The sequence below is a fragment of the Gymnoscopelus microlampas genome (assembly GCF_963454915.1).
Source record: "Gymnoscopelus microlampas genome assembly, chromosome: 4".
In the NCBI taxonomy this organism is placed as follows: Eukaryota; Metazoa; Chordata; class Actinopteri; order Myctophiformes; family Myctophidae; genus Gymnoscopelus; species Gymnoscopelus microlampas.
In genome coordinates this window covers 57,866,908-57,890,821 of record NC_139941.1, presented here as the reverse complement: position 1 = coordinate 57,890,821, position 23,914 = coordinate 57,866,908, and the positions used below count along the sequence as shown (strand labels likewise).

General features: G+C 39.5%; 2 protein-coding genes and 1 long non-coding RNA gene across 7 annotated transcripts in view; 1 reads left to right on the top strand and 2 right to left on the bottom strand.

Annotated features, from left to right (window-relative positions):
* The window catches only part of LOC311043859 (ceramide transfer protein-like), a 68,686-nt gene extending 59,913 nt beyond the window's left edge, over positions 1–8,773 (top strand). For all 5 annotated transcript variants that reach the window (XM_084055245.1, XM_084055243.1, XM_084055242.1 and 2 more), the window contains 7 exons: positions 1,139–1,234; positions 1,709–1,841; positions 3,067–3,137; positions 5,037–5,165; positions 6,272–6,401; positions 6,812–6,944; positions 8,541–8,773. In XM_084055245.1, coding sequence (XP_083911371.1) covers positions 1,139–1,234; positions 1,709–1,841; positions 3,067–3,137; positions 5,037–5,165; positions 6,272–6,401; positions 6,812–6,939 — 687 coding nt within the window. In that variant the 3' untranslated portion in view covers positions 6,940–6,944; positions 8,541–8,773. The remainder of the gene's footprint in view (positions 1–1,138; positions 1,235–1,708; positions 1,842–3,066; positions 3,138–5,036; positions 5,166–6,271; positions 6,402–6,811; positions 6,945–8,540) is intronic.
* A 6,836-nt stretch (positions 8,774–15,609) lies between these two features.
* LOC311043866 lies at positions 15,610–18,651 on the bottom strand. The gene is made up of 3 exons (XR_014600660.1): positions 18,544–18,651; positions 17,966–18,022; positions 15,610–16,742 (listed from the first exon to the last, which is right to left on the bottom strand). It is a non-coding gene; the product is annotated as an uncharacterized lncRNA (long non-coding RNA).
* A 1,433-nt stretch (positions 18,652–20,084) lies between these two features.
* Positions 20,085–23,914, bottom strand: part of LOC311044160 (H-2 class II histocompatibility antigen, E-S beta chain-like) — a gene marked incomplete at its 3' end in the record, with an annotated part of 76,708 nt that continues 72,878 nt past the window's right edge. Inside the window, exon 4 of the mRNA XM_084055579.1 lies at positions 20,085–20,344. Coding sequence (XP_083911705.1) covers positions 20,085–20,344 — 260 coding nt within the window. The remainder of the gene's footprint in view (positions 20,345–23,914) is intronic.

Below are 23,914 nucleotides of genomic sequence, written 5' to 3'. Positions count from 1 at the left end.
TCCACGGACCCCCCCCCCCATCTCAAAATATTTTGAGATGGGGGATATATTTGTCCAGGGACCCCCAGAAGCAAAGATTTGAGTAAAACAATTATATATATTCAAAGATTTGCTTTTTTTTCAAAAATAGTAGATCTACTCGCAGATCTACTCATACTCTATGAGCTTGTAGATCTGTTATTTTTGAATTGCCAAAGAAATGTTAAAATGACAGGAGATTTGGAAAGGACATTTGTAGAATCCCCCAGAAGCAAAGTTTTGAGTTAAAAATGTTCACACGAGTTAAAAAAATATATATATTCAAAGATTTAAAAAAAGAAAATCCACGTTTTTTCAAAAAATAGTAGATCTACAATAAATAGCAGACCAAAAACATCATGTGGTACATTATTGTTAATAGTATTTATATCATCTATACTGAGGCCAACGTCACAACAGCTGAATCATAATCTGTGTTTATTGTCCCACATTCTGTTTCACTGTCTGATGAACAGAAATACACACAACACAACACAACACAACACAACACAACACAACACAACACAACACAACACAACACAACACAACACAAAGACAGTACAGTTTGTTTAGTGCTAGTCTGGTTCCAGATGAATCCTTCATTGCAAAAATAAATGGTCCTCTACAGATTAGGTCTGTTCCCTCTCAATAGAGATTGGATTTCTCTCCCTCCAAAGTTGTGAGGGACCAATCAGAGCCCAGTATGCAAATATATGGGGCGGGTTTATCACCAGGGGCATTTTTTTATATGTTCCCCTCTGAAATACAGGTTCCACACAGAGATTCAGACTAATATCTACACAGTGATATTAATCTGGACATACCAGGCTAGTTTAGTGCAGTGATGGCTAAATGGACAGAACTCAAAACTCCTGCTTTATCAATGAATTCACATGGATGTCACCATCAAGTGACACCATCATCAATTGATCTCTCTCTCTCTCTCTCTCTCTCTCTCTCTCTCTCTCTCTCTCTCTCTCTCTCTCTCTCTCTCTCTCTCTCTCTCTCTCTCTCTGTCTCTCTGTGTCTCTCTCTGTGTGTGTGTGTGTGTCTCTCTCTCTCTCTCTCTCTCTCTCTCTCTCTCTGTCTCTCTCTCTCTCTCTCTCTCTCTCTCTCTCAGGTGGAGGAGATGGTAGAGAGTCACATGACATACTCTCTACAGGATATGGGAGGAGACGCTAACTGGCAGCTGGTGATAGAAGAGGGAGAGATGAAGGTAACGTCCACCGGAGGGCGCTAACACACCACAACAAACTAGAACGCGTTGCTGGAGGTTCTGGTCATGTGACTCAGTCAAGATATCTGCATATGTTTTGCTCCATTGATTAGAAATTGATTTTCCCAAATATTCTCCCCATTGACTCACATTTCATTCATTGTGATTCCATACAGTCTGTTCTCTACAGGACCATGTGCACGTGGCTGTGTGCCACCTGAAAATAGCTGATCTACAAGCTCACATTGTGTTGTGAGCTTGTAGATCAGCTATTTTCAGTGCAATAAATGGTACACCACTAAGTATAAATCAGACATAAGCCTAACCCATGTTGATGGGTGAAGTCAAACCCTCTCAAAGCCACCCATACAGTCATATTATATTAATATTATTATTATTATTATTATGTAGGTGTACAGGAGAGAGGAGGAGGAGAACAGTAATAATATATTAATATGTATTATTATCATGTAGGTGTACAGGAGAGAGGTGGAGGAGAACGGCATCGTGCTGGACCCCCTCAAAGCCACCCATTCAGTGAAAGGAGTGACGGGACACGAGGTGTGTCACTACTTCTGGGACACCTCTGTCAGGATGGACTGGGAGAGTAAGTCTTCATCATCATCATCATCAGCCAGGGGTTCTGATGGTTATTATTATTATATCATTATTAGGCCAATATTAAGGCCTTAACCATCCATTGCATCCACTACTTAACTCATTGAGTGCCCAAATTATTATTATCTATTTCTGGCCATTATGATTTTTATTTTTTTATTTTTTCAAAGTAAAAAAAAGTGCTTAGGAAGCGAGATACAGCCTTTTAAAGTTATAACAAGTTAAACAAGGAGTGGATGGAGCTGCAAATCTTCAGATGATGATATCTTGGCACGTTGCACCACAGCGGTAAAACACGTGAAACACGTTAATGGCACTCAATGAGTTAACTATTACAGTCTAACCTGTGAGTAGTGGTCTATAATTTACTGCCTTAACAGGTCAGCTGAAGCACGTTATGAAGGATTCATCTGAAATGCACATTTGTGTGCAGTGTCCTTTAATTAGAAAATGCGTTCAAACACAATTGATTATAGAGAAACCATTACACACACAGCATGCACAAAGGTAATGTAGGTAATGAATGTATTTGTGTAAGATGATCCTGCTTTATAAAATGTGTATTTTACTTGTTCATGTTCATATAGTTCAATCCAAAATATAATGCTGTAGGCCTAAGTATTAGGTTTTGGGCGGCAGTGGCTCAGGGGTAGAGTGGCCGGGTAGAGTGAACTGGAAAACCGCAAGGTTCCCAGTTCGATCCCGGGCTGGGGCGCTCCCCTAGAGTTAGTGTTGCAGTGTCCTTGAGCAAGACGCTGAACCCCTAACTGCTCCTGATGAGAAGGTTGGTGCCTTGCATGGTTTCCTCCTCCATTGGTGTATGAATGTGTGTGTGAATGGGTTAATGGCACAATCAATGTAAAGCGCTTCGGATAGAAGCGCTATATAAATGCACCATTTACCATTTTAGGCTGTATTTACGCACCTGCTTGTCATTAATGCATAAAAAAAAATATGACCGTTATTTTTATCAGATGTCTGATAAATTTGAATCATTCTGAACATTGGGACCGGCAGATTAAAATCCTAGTGCGACCTCTGATATATATATATTTTATTTTTCAGGGGCATGTCATGTGGTCTACCTGCCCAGCCTTTGTGATCTACCTTTTGCGCTCCCCTGATCTACATCATATTTACATATATCTCTGTCTAACTGATCTACATCATATTTACATATATCTCTGTCTGACTTTATGTTTATGTCTTTTCAGCCACCATAGAAAACTTCAACGTGGTTGAAACCCTATCGGAGAACTCTGTCATAGTTTACCAGACACACAAGGTAAATATATTATATATATATATATATATATATTCAAACATATATATGTTATATTAATAATACATCATAGTTTACCAGACACGCAAGGTAAATATATTATTTATATATATATATTCAAACATATATATGTTATATTAATAATACATCATAGTTTACCAGACACACAAGGTAAATATATATACTGTATATACACATATATATGTATCAATAATACATCATTGTTTACCAGACACACACACGGTAGATCAAAAGTTTCACCCTGGTACACTATGATGTACATTAATAAATTAAATATATATTTAAGTGTTGAATTGATTGGCAACGCATGCTGCACATGTGTGAGTGTGGCCTCGAATCCTGACACAGCCAGTCGCACACAGCAAGATGCTGGCTGCGTTACATGCACTCGTCACCGATGATGAGCGCACCGTGATGGTGCAAAATATTCTGTGAACGTCCCAATCTGGCGGATAAAAGCAGCGCCTTTTATACAGGGACAAATAATTTCAGTCAGCCAGCTTTTGATAAGCATGAGAAAAGCAAAGAGCACATCAACATAGTGCAAACAACTGATAACAGGAGCAGCCAGGATCGGAGTCGCCCTCTTGACGAGGCTAAGGAGTTAATGTCGGGAGTGCTAATCATTCACAAGAAGGGTCAAAACCTCTGACCCTAGTTGCCTATCCTCCCTCAAAGCATGCCTGGCCGATATCCACTCCTGGATGTCTCAGAACTTTCTCCAGTTAAACTCCGACAAATCCGACATTATTCTTTTTGGTCCCCTCAGTTCACAAACCACCATTTTAGACAGTCTTGGCCTCTTGGCAACGAATGTGACTCCCGTTGCAAGGAACCTGGGTGTCCAATTCGACTCCGAACTCCGGTTTGAAAGCCAAATAAAAAAGGTGGTACAAACCTGCTTCATGCATTTAAGGAACATTTATGAAATCAAATCATTTCTTTCCACTGCCAATCTTAAAACTGTTGTGAATGCCTTAATATATTCTCGCCTTGATTACTGTAATGCATTATACTCTGGTCTCAACCAAAACCTTAGTCATCGTCTGCAACTGGTCCAAAATGCAGCAGCCAGGCTCATCACCGGTACCAGGAGATTTGATCATATAACCCCTGTCCTAGCTGCACTTCACTGGCTGCCAGTTGCCTTCAGGATTGATTTTAAGATTTTATTACTAACTTAACTTTTAAAGCTCTGAATGGTCTGGCGCCTAGTTATTTATGTGATCTGGTGGAACCTTATGTGCCAGGTCGCACCCTTAGATCCTCTGGCCAGGGTCTATTGGAAATTCGTACAGCTAAGTTGGTGACCAAAGGAGGTCGGGCCTTTTCTATAAAGGCCCCTAGACTCTGGAAAAGCCTACCAGAGGAACTAAGATTAACCAGGTCATTAACGAGTTTTAAATCCCTGTTAAAAACCCATTTTTACAGAATGGCCTTTTTAACTTGAGATAAATGTTGTTGATTATTGCTCTGTTTTACTGTAAATGTTATATATCACTGTTATTTAATTATCTGCATTGTTTTGATTGCTCTTTTGACTGTTCAAGCACTTTGTAACTTTGTTTAAATAAGTGCTATACAAATAAAGTTTTATTATTATTATTATTAAGGGGGGTCCCGCATCACGCAGACCATTGCACAGACAAGTTATCCATGTATCCCTTTTTTATCCATCCTGTGAGACGTGTCGCGGCAAATTGTATTTATTTCTTTATTTGGTGAACACCAAGTAACATATCCAGGCGCTCCCCTGAGAACTAGACCAAAACAGTTATGTGCACCCCTGATAATATATAAGATAAGATAAGATGATGATAATAATAATCTTCATAAGATAAGATGAGATTAAACAATGGTTTGAAACTCGTTGCCTTCCAGAGAGTTTGGCCCGCCTCCCAGAGAGACGTGCTCTACCTATCAGCAATCAGGAAGATTCTGGCGACCAATGAGAACGACCCTGACACCTGGTTGGTCTGCAACTTCTCCGTGGACCACGACAACGCTCTGGTAGGTTTCTATTGGACACAACTCTGTGTCACCGTGACAACCATGAGCCTCATGAGTTTAAATGTACACAAAGGCTTTCAAAGTGACGCTTATTACGCTCTGTTCTCTGTGAACCACTTAAAGCAGAGGTGATGCAACTTTGATGATGTAGAGGAACACTATATTTACACACTCACTGCAGAGGAACACGTTACATATACAGTCGGGCAGAAACCTCTTATCTCTGTATTTTAACTTCTTTCTGCATTCTATGTCACACAAAAGTAGCAAAAATAGCAGATCTACAAGCTCAAAACGCGTCGCAGACGCGTTTTGAGCTTGTAGATCTGCTATTTTTTAATTGGAATTCTGAAAAGTAACATTTTAATTTCATTTCAAATGCATTTAGTTATACTTATGTTAACTTTATGACCTTAAATACAAATACATTGAATTTGAAACAATACAATAGAATTATAATACTAGTCATTAAGCTACTAATATAGACTGAAGTAATTAAAGCGGGTCATGTTTAGAATCATAACAGCTGAAATCAATAATATATCACTATTCTGATACTAAACTGCGGGCCACATTTCAGTGAAGGTGGGGGCTGCATGTGGCCCCCGGGCCGCCAGTTGCCCATGTATGACTTAAAGGGATAGTTCACCCTCCTAAAACTAGGAGGGTGAACTCCTAGTTTGTGTCATTTCACATACTCCTACGGGCTGGGGGGGGGCACCTGTCAGCGGGGAGTGTTGGGCGGGAGGAGTAGAACGAAGGCTCTAGTCTACGTCCTCCTGGTGGGGGCTCCTCACTGACAGGTGAGTCAGTAGGATAGGACAGCAGTGACAACACAGACATGTGTGAGGAGAGAATTCATTGTCATAACGACTAAATTGGGGAGAAAAAGGGGGGTTGCAGCTTTGTGTTGCAATCAGCTGCAGCTGTTGAGGCCAGACACAAACATGTTGAGGCCGTCCGCAAACATACGGACACACACACACACACACACACACACACACACACACACACACACACACACAGTCAAATGTAGGCACCACTCAAAAATAGAAAAAAAAGGAATGTGTGATGAAACAACAAAGTGTTTCTCCGTCTTCCTGCAGCCGACCAACCGCTGTGTTCGAGCCAAGATCAACGTGGCCATGATCTGTCAGACCCTGGTGAGTCCACCAGAGGGAGACAAAGAGATCAGCAGAGACAACATCCTGTGTAAGATCACATACGTCGCCAACGGTAAGTTACTTCCAGTGACGTTCCCAGGATTTACATTTAGGGCAGGCGAGATGTTTTAAAACAATACTACATAGTAATATATGTAAGTACTTAAACAATACTGCACCCCCAGTGGTTATCAAACCTGTTCATGCCAATGACCCACAGATTGATATATAATATAAATGTATATATGAAACATTATAAATTATTCAAAACATTTCAAGATGTGTCTACAAGCTCACAGGGGATCTTTTAGATCAGCTAGTTTAATTACCCCCCCATGCACAGTCTGCAAAGTGTGTTGATGGAGGTGTGTGTGTGTGTGTGTGTGTGTGTGTGTGTGTGTGTGTGTGTGTGTGTGTGTGTGTGTGTGTGTGTGTGTGTGTGTGTGTGTGTGTGTGTGTGTGTGTGTGTGTGTGTGTGTGCAGTGAACCCGGGGGGCTGGGCCCCGGCCTCGGTCCTCAGAGCGGTCGCTAAGAGAGAATACCCCAAGTTCCTGAAACGCTTCACGTCCTACGTCCAGGAGAAGACCCAGGGCAAACCCATCCTCTTCTGAACACGGTACTACACACACACACACACACACACACACACCTAACCCCTGCTCATGATGTTAGGGTGTGATGGCTCAGGGTAGAGGACGGAGTGTTGATTTTTACAGCACATTTTGATTTAGTTTTAGTCATATTTTATTCATCTGAAACGTCTTACTGTTAGTCGAGTTTTAGTCGACTAAATATCATAAGATTATCGACTAAATCTACAGTTGATTTAGTCGACTATAATGTATTGTGGCGGTGCCTTGCTGGCGTTGTAATGACTGATTTAACACTTTTTTGCATGCTGAAAATAGCAGATCTACAAGCTCACAACGCGTCGCGCTGCGACGCGTTGTGAGCTTGTAGATCGGCTATTTTCAGATCGCAACACCGAGCACAACCAAACACAAAATAACATGTATTTTAGTTCTGCTGGATCTCTTCTCCACTAACCTCGCGTCACCAGTCTTTCCACCTCGGAGGAAAGCCTGGTATGCGTTATTAAAGACCTGTGTGATCCTGTCTAGGCCACGCCTACTGAAAAAGAAAAAAAGAAAAGAATTCTCTTTCCGACCGGATCATAGACCTGAAAAGATATGCTGCCCAGGCTACTTCTCCACTAGATCCCTCACTAACATTTTAGTCTAGTTTTTATTTGTTGACGAAATTCTCAACATATTTAGTCTTTAGTTTTAGTCATCATAGCTTAGTTTTTAATTCGTTTTTGTCAGTGAAAAAAGGTAGAGGTGGAACATTTTTGGTCATAGTTTTAGTGCATGAAATGAACACTAGAGTACAGAACCCATTAAAACTCCTCTGTGAGGAAGTTTGATAAACATAACATCCAGAGTGCAGACTGCAGAACCTCATTAGAAACATGTGTCTCCTTATGCTTTAATGTGTTATCCTGAGTTTAAGTTACAATGTGAATGATTTTACTTTTATATCTTTTACCAAAATCAAATCAAATCAAATCAAAAGCCAGTCTAGTGGAGTGTCCACCATGTTGTGGAGGTGGAGCTGAGCTGGGCTTCACTAAGGCTATTTGCATTGACTCCTCCTCCTTTCACCAATAAATCCATAAATAGTGTGAATACTTCCATAACAAAAGGAGAACCTCTCTGTGGTCTATCAATACCTGCCATGTAACACAGGTGCGGCAAATTAATGTAATAAAAACAAGACCAGCCTGTCGGCCCGTGTGTGTCACACCATAAGTGGTGACCCGTTGAATACAGAGCTGAATAGAATGATAAAGCAATCACCACAGCCTGCTGGCCCGGTCACCAATGTCTGTGTAACATCTGTGAGACTCTCTGTGCCGTTGACAGAGACGAGCTGGTTCAGTGATCAGGAAACCTGATCAGCAAATGTGTCTGATGGATTTTCCTTTTCCTTTTCATTTGTGGCAACATTAGGTCTTAAATGTAACTAAGTAACGCCATTATTTTTGGAAAAGGTAGCTAGTAACTGATTACTCTAATTACTCTAATTGCAAACTAACGCGTTAAAAAAAGTATTATGTTACAGTAACAGCGTTAATTGTAACGCTGTTACCACCAACACTGGTTATGTTGTGTGTATTTTCGAGGTGTGTAACATTGTGTGTATTCTCCAGGTGTGTAACGTCAGATCTGCGGTCAGGTGAACATTTCTCGGGGCGTCGACCACAAGACGCTCGTCAACCAATCACACGAAACCATCCGCCTGTCAATCGAAACAGATTGACGTACTTTAAAAGGAAGTAAAACGGAGAAAAGAAAAAAAAACTCCATTACCCAGGATGCTGTGCGGTACGGAGGAGGAGGAGGCGGTGCCTAAAGGACACTGAAAGGTGTTCTGAATCAAACACTTCATCCAAGGCTTTAAAAAAACAGTTCAATCATCTGATTTATAATCCATAGTACCGCGGTGGTGCTTGCACAAAGAAAGCACAGATCTACAAGCTAGCTTATTTGTAGATCTGTTTTGTTTTTGTTTTTTTATGGCAAGCCACAGCCAAGTGCCATGAAGTATAAATTAAAGCTTAATTTGCATATTATGCATTTTTATTTAACCGCTTAAATCCCAGGATCCGTATTCTGGGGAGGGGGAGGGGGGACCTTCGCAGGAAAACAGCCGATCTGCAAGCTCACAACGCGTTGCGTTGTGAGCTTGCAGATCGGCTGTTTTCCTGAGAAGATATTTAAATGTACAGCGACAACAGTAAGAGACACTAGTGCAGAGCCTTGCGGGACTCCGCTCATCATCGACAACAACAACAACTACACGGGGTTTAAGTGGTTAAATATTTAAAGGGTAACTTCAGCCATTTTGTTTGTTTTGTTTTAGTTTTAGTTTTTGTAAATTGTTTTGTACATTTCTTATGATTACATCATCATAACTCAGCTTTTTGGCTTCACTTTAATCACTGATGATGTCACGGCTTCTTGCTCGCCCTGCTGCTACAAAGAGAGAGAGAGAGAGGGGGGGGGGGACTGACCGTTAACCCTTTAATTACACATTTAAGTAATACCATAAATTACCAGTAATATATACCAGTCAAATATATGTAATAATCACCACTTGGTTCTGCTTGTTGTTAAGTTTAGATCTGTCACTCATTACCCACTAAAACAATAGTTTATTAACATTGTTTAAACTGCTTTAAAGCCTCATATCTTTATCAGTGTTTTACTCTGTCATTAAAGGTGCACTTCGCTCATTTTCAACCATATCTCCATATAACTGGTCCTCACTAAATGCTCATTATGATATGATGACATCATCATGATATGATGACATCATTATGATATGATGACATCATGTCTGTTCTGCTGAAGGCTGAAGGTTGATGAAATGGGTGAAATTGTCCTTTAACGGACATCCGTTTAGCCAAGTTATTACAGTGAATTTCATGAATATATTACTTGGTAATTTGCATAATTAATGAGCCGTCATTTCCTTTGCTTTTTTGATCTCCCCGCCTCTCTGGTGACGACTTCCTGTCCCTCTGGTGACAACTTCCTGTGGTGTTAGTTTGATGGAGGGACGGGCTGGTTAGAGCTTACAGATCTGTTTCTGTTCCTTTGTGTGGGTCTGTAGATCTACCACGATGATGATGATGTAGTTCACTGGTTCTCAAGGTGTGGTTCGGGGACCCGGCAGGGGTCCAAATAGACCCTTTACGTGGTCCGTAACTCTGAGAGTGTACAAATGGAACCAAATGGACTCCATTTGGTTCCATTTGTACACTCTCAGAGTTAAATAAGCACTGAGGATGTTACAGTGTTGATTCAGGGTTCCATCAGTGATTGTCAAACCTTTATTCATTTCTCTGGGACTCCAAATGGACACCGTTAAAATCCTCAGTGTTCATTTAACTGACTCTGCTTTCTGACCCGTAATGAGGGTCCATTTGGTTCCATTTGTACCCCCCCCCCCCCCCCCTAAATAAAAGAAACGGTTGGGAACCCAGTGACAAAGCGGTTTGCCCAAGGGCACAACGGACACAATGTATTGTACAGAGACGCTCGCGTTTTGAACGGACTGTTAAAAAAATAATAATAATAAAAACATCATTAATAAATGAACAAAGCTTGAACCTCATGATGATAAAACTGGACCCGGGGGGAAGGGGGGGTTTAGAACAATTTAATTAACCCAAATAATTACTTATCAATTACTAAAATGTTCACTGAACGATGCCAGGCTCTATTTGTGGACACAGCAAATGAAGTGAATTTGATATTAATTTGATATTAAAAAGGATCATATCTGTGCGATGCGTTGGAACGGAGGCTCTACACACTAAATGACGCTCTGTGTCACAGAGTAACATGTGGTTCTGTGTGGAGATGTTCCTCATGTGTCTAAAGGCTCTGTGTCACAGAGTAACATGTGGTTCTGTGTGGAGATGTTCCTCATGTGACTAAAGGCTCTGTGTCACAGAGTAACATGTGGTTCTGTGTGGAGATGTTCCTCATGTGACTAAAGGCTCTGTGTCACAGAGTAACATGTGGTTCCGTGTGGAGATGTTCCTCATGTGACTAAAGGCTCTGTGTCACAGAGTAACATGTGGTTCTGTGTGGAGATGTTCCTCATGTGACTAAAGGCTCTGTGTCACAGAGTAACATGTGGTTCTGTGTGGAGATGTTCCTCATGTGACTAAAGGCTCTGTGTCACAGAGTAACATGTGGTTCTGTGTGGAGATGTTCCTCATGTGACTAAAGGCTCTGTGTCACAGAGTAACATGTGGTTCTGTGTGGAGATGTTCCTCATGTGACTAAAGGCTCTGTGTCACAGAGTAACATGTGGTTCTGTGTGGAGATGTTCCTCATGTGTCTAAAGGCTCTGTGTCACAGAGTAACATGTGGTTCTGTGTGGAGATGTTCCTCATGTGACTAAAGGCTCTGTGTCACAGAGTAACATGTGGTTCTGTGTGGAGATGTTCCTCATGTGACTAAAGGCTCTGTGTCACAGAGTAACATGTGGTTCCGTGTGGAGATGTTCCTCATGTGATTAAAGGCTCTTTGTCACAGAGTAACATGTGGTTCTGTGTGGAGATGTTCCTCATGTGACTAAAGGCTCTGTGTCACAGAGTAACATGTGGTTCTGTGTGGAGATGTTCCTCATGTGTCTAAAGGCTCTGTGTCACAGAGTAACATGTGGTTCCGTGTGGAGATGTTCCTCATGTGTCTAAAGGCTCTGTGTCACAGAGTAACATGTGGTTCTGTGTAGAGATGTTCCTCATGTGACTAAAGGCTCTGTGTCACAGAGTAACATGTGGTTCTGTGTGGAGATGTTCCTCATGTGACTAAAGGCTCTGTGTCACAGAGTAACATGTGGTTCTGTGTAGAGATGTTCCTCATGTGACTAAAGGCTCTTTGTCACAGAGTAACATGTGGTTCTGTGTGGAGATGTTCCTCATGTGTCTAAAGGCTCTGTGTCACAGAGTAACATGTGGTTCCGTGTAGAGATGTTCCTCATGTGACTAAAGGCTCTGTGTCACAGAGTAACATGTGGTTCCGTCTGGAGATGTTCCTCATGTGACTAAAGGCTCTGTGTCACAGAGTAACATGTGGTTCCGTGTAGAGATGTTCCTCATGTGACTAAAGGCTCTGTGTCACAGAGTAACATGTGGTTCTATGTAGAGATGTTCCTCATGTGTCTAAAGGCTCTGTGTCACAGAGTAACATGTGGTTCTATGTAGAGATGTTCCTCATGTGACTAAAGGCTCTGTGTCACAGAGTAACATGTGGTTCTATGTAGAGATGTTCCTCATGTGTCTAAAGGCTCTGTGTCACAGAGTAACATGTGGTTCTGTGTGGAGATGTTCCTCATGTGACTAAAGGCTCTGTGTCACAGAGTAACATGTGGTTCTGTGTAGAGATGTTCCTCATGTGACTAAAGGCTCTTTGTCACAGAGTAACATGTGGTTCTGTGTAGAGATGTTCCTCATGTGACTAAAGGCTCTGTGTCACAGAGTAACATGTGGTTCTGTGTAGAGATGTTCCTCATGTGACTAAAGGCTCTTTGTCACAGAGTAACATGTGGTTCTGTGTAGAGATGTTCCTCATGTGACTAAAGGCTCTGTGTCACAGAGTAACATGTGGTTCTGTGTAGAGATGTTCCTCATGTGACTAAAGGCTCTGTGTCACAGAGTAACATGTGGTTCTGTGTAGAGATGTTCCTCATGTGACTAAAGGCTCTTTGTCACAGAGTAACATGTGGTTCTGTGTAGAGATGTTCCTCATGTGACTAAAGGCTCTGTGTCACAGAGTAACATGTGGTTCTGTGTAGAGATGTTCCTCATGTGACTAAAGGCTCTGTGTCACAGAGTAACATGTGGTTCTGTGTAGAGATGTTCCTCATGTGACTAAAGGCTCTGTGTCACAGAGTAACATGTGGTTCTGTGTAGAGATGTTCCTCATGTGACTAAAGGCTCTGTGTCACAGAGTAACATGTGGTTCTGTGTAGAGATGTTCCTCATGTGACTAAAGGCTCTGTGTCACAGAGTAACATGTGGTTCTGTGTAGAGATGTTCCTCATGTGACTAAAGGCTCTGTGTCACAGAGTAACATGTGGTTCTGTGTAGAGATGTTCCTCATGTGACTAAAGGCTCTGTGTCACAGAGTAACATGTGGTTCTGTGTGGAGATGTTCCTCATGTGACTAAAGGCTCTGTGTCACAGAGTAACATGTGGTTCTGTGTGGAGATGTTCCTCATGTGACTAAAGGCTCTGTGTCACAGAGTAACATGTGGTTCTGTGTGGAGATGTTCCTCATGTGTGACTAAAGGCTCTGTGTCACAGAGTAACATGTGGTTCTGTGTAGAGATGTGAGCAGACAGGGTGTGATTAGTCAATCACTTTTTACCGCATGCGAAAAGACGCACGAATCCAACTGGGTTCCATTAAAACCCATTGAGACCTGAAGCCGATTCTACACGTCGTCTCCTAAATCTCAACAGTTTTCTGAAAAACCTATGTTTCTATATCAGTGGTGCTCAATCTTTTTCATGTCAAGGACCCCGAAAATTATATGTATTTGGCCGAGGACCCCCATCAAAATATTTTGTTCCAGGGACCCCCCCAGAAACAAAGATTTGAGTTAAAAATGTTCGCTTTAAAAATATATATATTTCAAAGATTTGCACACATTTTCACGATTTTTCAAAAATAGCAGATCTACAAGCTCGTAGCGCGGCACTCGGTGCCGCGCTATGAGCTTGTAGATCTGCTATTTTTGAATAGCCAATGTGTAAAATAATGCTTTTTAGCTCAAATCTAAAAATGACACAGATTCCAGGTCTTAATGGGTTAAAAAAAAAACGCATCATCGCATCACATCGCCGCACGGTAAATTGGGAGCCGGTGTTCATGAGGTCATAGAGAACCATGTGTTCATTTAAATAATGATATTTTCAGTTTTTTCCGTGTGAAAAATCTCATCCTGTCTGCAAAGGCCTTTAGACGGACGTTTAAATGAACGCCAAGTGATTTAAATTGACGCCAATTAATGAATGGCACAAAATCAAAGAAAGGCTTTTTCCGTGTGTAAGGACCTGAGGAGGTGCTGTTGGGATTATAATCTGTTTATTATATTATAATATAGAATATATTATAATATGTTTGTTCTGTTAATCCCACATTTCACATTGTAACATCAGAGTTACAGACCTGTAAGGGTCCATTTGGTTCCTATCAATCATTTAGCTTAGAACCCCCCTGGAACCCTCTCAAGGACCCCTGGGGGTCCCCGGAACGCACCTTGAGAACCCCCGGTTTAAAGTAGGGATTTCAGAGGGAATCCCTGAGCGGTGGATGTGCCTCTGGGTCCTAGAGGGGGTCGGTGTGTTTGGAGAGAATCCACGTTATAAAGTTGAATGGTTTAAAAGAGGAAATTAAAAATCAGCAGAAGAATGAACGTTTAGCCTTTTTAATTTTGATATTTTGTCAAAGGAATGGACATACTTTGTATATTTCTATGTTGTACATCGGAAGTGTTATTATTTGCACTAAATGTAATGCAATTTGACAATGTTCTGTAAATTAAAAATTGCTACAAGAAAAGAAAAAGTGAACTATGTGTAACCGTTTATTTGAATATAGTTTGACCACATGAAACCTGTATACATCTGTTATTTGAGAATAGCAGATCTACAAGCTCACAACGTGTCAGACCTGCTATTTTTTTTAAAGTGAGGAGAAAAAAAGTTAAATATTTGTAACAGAATCACTGATTATAGCAACGCAAGTCATTTTTTAAACTGTCAGGATTTAGAAGACATTTGTAGAATCCCCCAGAAGCAAAGATTTGAGTCACACATGTTTGCTTTAAAAATGTATACATTCAAAGATTTCCATTTTTTTCCCCCACGATTTTTCCCAAAAAATAGCAGATCTACAAGCTCATAGCGTGGCACTCTGTGCCACGCTATGAGCTTGTAGATCCAAAGAGTCAGAACGTATTTATGTCAGTGTGTGAGCCTCTTCTTGTTTCTATAATTCAATAATCATCATTTAATAGTGAGTAGTTTTGGGACAGTGTGCGCTCCAGGTGGAGAGCTGCTCATTGGACAGGAGCCAGCCGGTGATGCCCTGCGTCTCTGGTGGTTCTGAAGTAGACTAGCCTATGGTAGTTTGTCTGTAAAACATCTATACAGTTAGCCGTAGATTACGACCAGTGGTGGAAAAAGTACTCAAATGTTTTACCTAAGTAAAAGTACCAATACTGCAATATAGAAATACTCTCTTACAAGTAAAAGTCCAGAATTCAAAATCTACTTGAGTAAAAGTACAAAAGTATTGGTATCAAAATGTACTTAAAGTACCAAAAGTAAAAGTACTAAAATATTTGAAAAAAGCAGATCTACAAGCTCACAACGGGTCGCGATGGGACGCGTTGTGAGCTTGTAGATCGGCTATTTTCTAATAGCCTAGCCCTAGGTAAAAAAAATAGGGCTAAAGTGGTTAATGTATGTTTCATAATGTCATAATAATGTATATCTGAAAAGTAACTAGTAACTAACGTTTTCAAAAAATTGTAGTGGAGTAAAAGTATAATATTTTCCTCTGAGATGTAGTGGAGTAGAAGTAGAAGTATTGTAAATTGTAAATATTGGGTTTGGTGTGACCTTGTGGAAGTCAAAGTGACACAATGTGACACAATGTTTCTCCTTCTTTTATTGATATTCAAACCAAGCAAATGAAACCCACAATCTAACGGCTAAACTTCAAACCATTCATGGTCAGGGGTGCAGATCCCAGGGAGAAAGAGGGGACATGTCTGACACAATAAAGTATTTAGAAATAAATTATATCATTTAAAATACATATTTCAAGGTTTTGTTTTTGCCACCGTGTGTCCTGATCATCAACAACTACCACATAAATACATCCACAAGCTTCATCATCTTCATCTTCATCATCATCACTTGTCCACAGAGCTGTTAACTAGTTTAATGAGTGAAGTTCAGCCAATATGAACGATAGAAACACAACAGTGGAGCTGAAAAACGTAAAGATAAATAATACTGACCAAGGAATATCTAAACTGTCTGAATTAGACACATATTTTGTTCTTTACTTTAGTAAAGTTTGCACGACCTTTCTGTTATTGTTGACATTAGTTTGTTTCATATATTGAAAATGGATTTGGTGTTTATTTAATGCTAAATGTCAGACAAACTGTAATCATTGTGAACATTATTAGTTTGTTTAAAATCCAAGCGTTAGCTCTATGTTGGTGATATTATTGATGTTCCCTCCAGAAAGTCATTTTTTGTGGTTCCCCCTTAAATTAAGATCTGCTTCCCTGCTCATGATTACATATTGCAAATGATTACATAATTATTACATATAGATCATTACTTAACATAAATGATTGCATCTCATCAGTGTTTCCCATTCATTTCCTAGACTAAGGCAGCCCACCATTGTCTAATTTGGGTGGACCCATCACCCCAGACCCCTAGAGGATCAGGTCCACCCATCACAGGGACTGATGTCATAATGATCGTAACACATTAATTATCACACATTATAAATGATTACATAATAAATGACTTTAACCTCACTAAAACTATGTCTACAAACCTAACCTCACCTCAAAACCACGTCGACCTGGGCGAAAAAGACTCCACAAGTCTCCACACTAATTACCGTTAGCCTTGGCTAGCCAATTAGCATTTTTAATTGAGACACATCTGTGAAAAAGGTTGATGATGTCATCATTGTGCTGCTGCTATGATTATTTAAAAGCTGAATGGACACACATGTATTGCCTCCTCTCTCCACCAGTGATGACTCTCTGCTTCTCTGAAAACACACCCAGGTGTTCTGTGAAAAGACAATAAAGCAATAAGAATCAGAATGTATTAACTGTGTGAACATGTTAACAACTCATTCAATGCCAATGACGTCTTTTGACGGCTCCTAAAAATATATATATATATATATATTTTTTTTTTCTTTTTTTTTTTTAAATCTCAAAGGAACTAGGAGAAAACGATTTTCAAAAAGTTAATGCTCCATCCACTTCAATGTTAAAAAAGAAACAGAGAAAAAAATAACATTTTTCCATTTAGTCAATCATGGCACAGGGATCAACAAGCTTGAAATAAGCCTGGCACTGAATGAGTTTTAACACTTTAGAATAACCCTACCTTATAATAGTGAATTAATCATTCCCAAATTATTAGTTAATGTGTTATTCATGACTTGTTAAATGTTTGTTAGTGGTTAATGATTTAATGATTTAAAACTATGCTATAAATAGTGAATAGATCATGAACAAGTTATTAGTAAACTAGTTAAAAACCTAACCTCCCAGCAGCCTCCCTGCAACTACAGTAACCATCAAAGTAGAAACAACTCAGTCCATTCAAACAACATTTGACCAAGACTTTGTCAATAGTGTATCTTAGTAGGAAGGGCAGCTCAGTTGGTAGAACACTCTCCTTTGGACCACAAGGTTCTGTCTTTGATCCTGATAGTGATGGAATGATCAGTGTTTTCAATGAACTGAATCATTGGGTTCAGTTCACTGACATGTTGTGTTCAATGAACTGAATCATTGGGTTCAGTTCACTGAAATGTTGTGTTCAATGAACTGAATCATTGGGTTCAGTTCACTGACATGTTGTGTTCAATGAACTGAATCATTGGGTTCAGTTCACTGACATGATGTTGTGTTCAATTAGACACAGCTACCATATACCCAATGGTTACACTGTAAAGGTGCTTACACCTGAATGAGATAAAATGTTCATTAGTTTGTCAGAAAACCACCAAAACACAAGTTGGATGACCTCTACTCGTTAATTCTGCTAGTTTAATCAAATATGCAAATTATCTCATTAACTATGCGCAATACAAAAGAAAAATGACCCAAGCAGAAATGGATTCTACGCGAAAAATCATATTAGGAACAACTGAGAGAAGTTAGATACACCCGTTAATCAAGTTGTTATATCTTTTGCCCTGTCTAAATGTACTGAATCATTGGGTCCTGATAGTGATGGAAAGAATTGAAAATAATTAAAAAGAAAGAGGAAGTGAACCTGGGTGTGTGGGAGGAGTCTAAAGATCATCATTGGTTGTCGGCACCAGAATACGACCTGATAGAAGAAGAAGAGAGACAGTTAAAACACACACACAAATAAATCCTATGTACTGTATTGTGTGTATTTCTCTATAAAATGCATAAATGTACACACAACACAACACAATAACGCAATAACACAACAACATTAGGGTTCAGTCATCAGGGTCACATGTTGCATCAGAACTAATGTGAACATTTGACTCTTATTTAGGACTAAATGTAACACTGATGTATTAAAGCTAAATGTGACAACATAGAACACACTTTGACCTCTAACTAGGTCGTCTAAACTGGTCTAAACCGGTTAAGGTTCTAAACCAATATAAACCAGTTTAGGTTGTGGCTTTACATGTTTGTTTGTTTGTTTGTTTGTATTTCTGTGAGGGTTCCACATGTCATGTGATCCTCTGTTGATCTGACCTCATTTCTTCCACTGGTAGTATAATAATTAATGAAACATGTTAATTAAACATGTTATTTAAACATGTTAATTAAACATGTTATTTAAACATGTTAATTAAACATGTTAATCACCTCGTTTCTTCCACTGGAAGTAGATGAATCCAGACAGGAACAAGACCAGACCCAGAACCAGACCTGATGCTCCCATGGCCACCTTGTTCTTCACTGACTCTGGCATGGAGAAATCTGTCAACACAAATATTATATTAATTATATGATATATTATTACAGTGGATTAAAACACCTGGTTCCTCACTGACTCTGACATGGAATCATCTGACAATACAAATATCATATCATATATCATATCATACTCTAGTCACAGAGAATTATCCCCCCCAACCCAACCCTTGATGTGACTCTAGTCACAGAGAAAAAAATCTATAAATTCTATACATTCTATACATTCTATAAATGTCTTTGTATCTGCAGCCATTAGTAAACTAAGATGATGTACCTCATCTAGACGTGACTCTTAAGCTCTAAGTAGGTGAGGCTCTTGTCATGACCTTCTTATTAGAATAGTAACTTTTTTAGGATGTTTTAATGTATTTGTATTGATTTTTATTTCTGATGTCTGTATTATTATTGTGTCTTGTTTTTAATTGGCGTGCTGCTTCCTTTCTGTAAAACAAATGTACCTTCAGATACAAAAAGAGAAGAATGCTGGAACCCTTAAAAGTGTAACACATTACACTAATTACAGTAGATTACACTATATTATAGTATAGAGTACAGTAGATTACAGTAGATTACAGTAGATTATAGTAGAGTACAGTAACTGACCCCAGTCCATCTTGATAGGCGCGGTCAGGCTGGGATGTTCCACCATGCATGTGATCTTCTCTCCTGATCTGTAACACACACACACACACACACACACACACACACACACAATATCATTAGACCGTTATAGAAAATAAGATAAGTTTATAATGATATTTAAAATAATCATTTAGTAGAATGTGTGTCCATGTGGATCTGCTCAGAGCTGAAGCGGCCCCTCCTCCCCGCCCGGTCTGGCAGTGAGTGAGCAGCTGTTAATTAACACTAACATTAGGACAGATTGTGAAAGTAGCCGATCTACACGCTGAAACACACTTCGATTCAACACATTGATCCATTGGTCTTTTTTAATATATAGTTTTTTGGAAAAAAAACCTGTTTGACTATGTTTGTGTAGAAGTGTGAATGCCCCGCTGGGCTCTCCTCCGCTCTAGTGTTTATTGTGTATTCCACTATTCCCTCCCCAATGCAGGAAAAATAGGAAGGCAAGAGGCAGAAGAAACTTAGTAACGAGATACACACGTTATAGTGTATTCCTGTGTGTGTATTCATGTATAACGCGCTCGCGCACGGGTCTCTGTGTGCGTTCGTCATGAGTGCACGATGACGAGCTTGCTGCGTGGTTGTGTCTGGAGTGGACTGGTGATAAACATGGTCGGGACTCGGAGGAATTGGTGTGTGTGTGTGTGTGTGTGTGTGTGTGTGTGTGTGTGTGTGTGTGTGTGTGTGGGGGGGCCATTTTCAGCAAGTGAGTAACACTTGTTTTATTTTTAAGGGATATATGTGTAGTTGTCTATTAGGTGTGTATTTCCATGTATAGGTGTCTATTAGGTGTGTATTTCCATGTATAGGTGTCTGTTTGGTGTGTACCTGGGTGTGTACTCCAGGTAGGAGTGGTACTGGTAGTACCAGTCTCCATCAGACACATCGGCATAGGAGAGACCAGAGGTCAAAGGTTCTTGACCTCTCCACCAGGTCACCAGGATCACTTTAGGATAGAAGTCGTAGCTGCTGCACCTCAGCATGTGAGTGTGTTCACCACGACGAGGGGGAGTCTCTGACTTCAGTCTCACTTTGGGCTCCACTCCTAAAAAAAAATGATGATTATGATGATTATGATTATTATGATTATTAGATCCAAATGATCCAGAAAGCCGCAAAACGCTTGGTCTTCAACCAACCAAAATGTTCACGTTTCCCGGCTCTCCCCCGTTCTCCTCTCCCTCCATTGGCTCCCAGTTGCTGCCCTCACAGAGTACTAAACACTGATGTTGGCCTACAAAGCAACCAAAGGTATGACACCCCCATATCTTCAAGACTGATCCAACCCTACAACCCCTCACGCTCACTCAGATCAGCAATACAGGGAAGCTGTCTGAATCTTCCCTAAAACACCCTGGACAACACTCCACACGTCCTAGACTCTTCTCCCTTCTGGCTCCCAAACTGTGAGATAAACTTCCATTGCAGTCAGAACTGTAGATTCACTCCCAATCTTCCGCCGTAATCTGGAGACTCACCTCTTCAGACTCCACCTCAGCCTGTAGCACTAGACCTAGCCTTGATGACCTTGCAGGCTTACTCAGAGGTTAAAATGTAATTTAGATATCATGTTATATAGACAGATGCCAGGTCATTTGTAGACCTGGCATCCTATAGTTTGGATAGATTCAATGTACAGATTATGCATTGTTTGATATTATACTGTTCAGACTGATGAAAGGTTCTTGGTTTACTTATGACTATTTCTATGCATTAGATGTATTACCTTGTGTTTTCCATGCTTACTGTAAATCACTCTGGATTAAGAGCGTCTGATAAATGTCTACATTGTAAATTGTAACTGTAAATGTCAGTGTTTGGCCACCAGATGGCACCAGAGAACAACGTTTCATAGAATACCGATGTAGAATGCATTTATATAATGTAATTTAAACATATTAAATAATTCACAGTTACACAGTGCTTTACATGAGCAACAATAAACCAAGCAATATCATTGAATGAAAATAGTACAAATGAGTAGAAACAAACAAAACAACACACATAATCCTGTAAAATATGACTAAAGTGATTAAAAACATACAAAACAAACTAGTAAAGACAATAATTAAATATGAAATCAGGAGGGTAAATGAAGTGTATAGAGGTGTGTTTTAGCCTGCATGGATCTTTTTAAAGTTAATTTAAAAACATTAATCCTGGTGTCTCTATTTTAGGAAGGTCATTATATGTAGGTGAAAAAACTCAGAAATAGATCTATATGTTTCATTTATACTCTGTGTACGATGGTGACACCACATGTTGTGAGCTTGTAGATCTGCTATTTCCACTGTGTGACAGCGTGTTAGGATACAATATAAATCAAGAGGATCTGAAATGTTTCTCAGAATATTAACCCATTCAATCCGGAAACGCATCTGTGTCATTTTACATTTCTTTGGCTATTCAAAAATAGCAGATCTACAAGCTCATAGCGTGCCGAGTGCCGCGCTATGAGCTTGTAGATCTGCTATTATTTCAAAAATCGTGAAAATATGTGTAACTCTTTAGATATATATATATTTTAAAGCAAACATTTGTCAAATATGTTGTTCCAGGGACCCCCAGAAGCAAAGATTTGAGTTACAAATGTTCCCTTTAGATTCTATACATTCAAAGATTTGCACACATTTTCACAATTTAAAAAAAATAGCAGATCTACAAGCTCATAGCGCGGCACTCGGTGCCGCGCTATGAGCTTGTAGATTTGCTATTTTTGAATAGCTAAAGAAATCTAAAATGACAGAGATGCGTTCTGGGATTGAATGGGTTAAGGAATGTTTTATAGTCATTATCAGATCAATATTAACACCATTAATCATCTCTGAATAGAATGATTTATTATGATGTCATGTTATAGTTTATAAGGTGATGAGTGTTGAGTGCTGCTCTGAGATCAGCTCACCTCTCTTGTTCAGAACAGAGGAGTAGTAGAGCTCAATGTTGTGTTTGCAGAATGCCTCTCGTTCTGCTCTCACCGCAGCCAGTTCTGTAGGATCTTTATTGAGACGCTCTGCGTTCTTCACACCAAGCTCAGTGTATCCAACCCACTGATCTACTCTACTGTCCCACCTGAGGATCTCATCACCATCGAAATTCATTGAGTATATGTACTGTATGTCCTTCAGCTCACTGGAGTTAAACACACAGCGGTTAGCCTGATAGTACACATATCCATCTGGAAATAGACAATTAAAAATGTCATTAATGTTCAGTTTTATTATCATCTGTATAATATCAACACTAGACTAACTGCCCCCTATCGGCCAAATATGTCACTACATAAAGTCTAAAATAGGTTCACGTGCGTGTGTGCGTGTGTGTGTGTGTGTGTGTGTGTGTGTGTGTGTGTGTGTGTGTGTGTGCGTGCGTGCGTGCGTGCCACAGCCACAGAGTATTAGGAGGCAGGCGGGGCTACTAGCAGCCAGTGGTGGAAAAAAAATACTCAAATATTTACAAGTAAGTAAAAGTATCAATTCTGTAACATAGAAATACTCTGTTACAAGTAAAAGTCCAGAATTAGAAATGTACTTGAGTAAAAGTACAAAAGTATTGGTATGAAAATATACTTAAAGTACCAAAAGTAAAAGTACCAATTGTGCAGAATGTCCCTTTCAAGTTTTCAAATGTATGAAAATCCTTTGAAAATAGCAGATCTACAAGCTCACAATGCGTCGCATCACGACACATTGTGAGCTTGTAGATCTGCTATTTTCAAATGGCCAAAATGTATATAGGGCTGAAGTGGTTAATGTATGTCTTGTAATAATAATCAAATTCTACAAAGTAACTGTAACTTAAGTTTTCAAATAAATGTAGTGGAGTAAAAGTACAATATTTGGATCAGAGATATAGTGGAGTAGAAGTAAAAGTATTGAAAACTGGGAATACTCAAGTAACGTACAAATACCTCAACATTTTACTTAAGTACAGTACTTGAGTAACTACTCAGTTACTTTCCACTGCTAGCAGCCCACACACTGACTGTAACTCAGTGTGAGAGACGAGGGAGCGTCTTCAGGTGAATGAGACAAGTGATTAAGAACCAAGCTAATTAAATAACAATAGAATAGTTAATGAGTGGGCGGGGCCACTCAACCCCCTCCTCCCAAAACTACATTTACAGCAGGAAGCCACATGGGAGGAGCTTCACACAAGTGTGTGTGCTCATGTATGAAAAACATACTATATACTATATATATAGCCTATATGATAGTGTGTGTTCATGTATGAAAAACATACTATATACTATATATATAGCCTATATGATAGTGTGTGTTCATGTATGAAAAACATACTATATACTATATATATAGCCTATATGATAGTGTGTGTTCATGTATGAAAAACATACTATATACTATATATATAGCCTATGATAGTGTGTGTTCATGTATGAAAAACATACTATATACTATATATATAGCCTATGATAGTGTGTGTTCATGTATGAAAAACATACTATATACTATATATATAGCCTATATGATAGTGTGTGTTCATGTATGAAAAACATACTATATACTATATATATAGCCTATATGATAGTGTGTGTTCATGTATGAAAAACATACTATATACTATATATATAGCCTATGATAGTGTGTGTTCATGT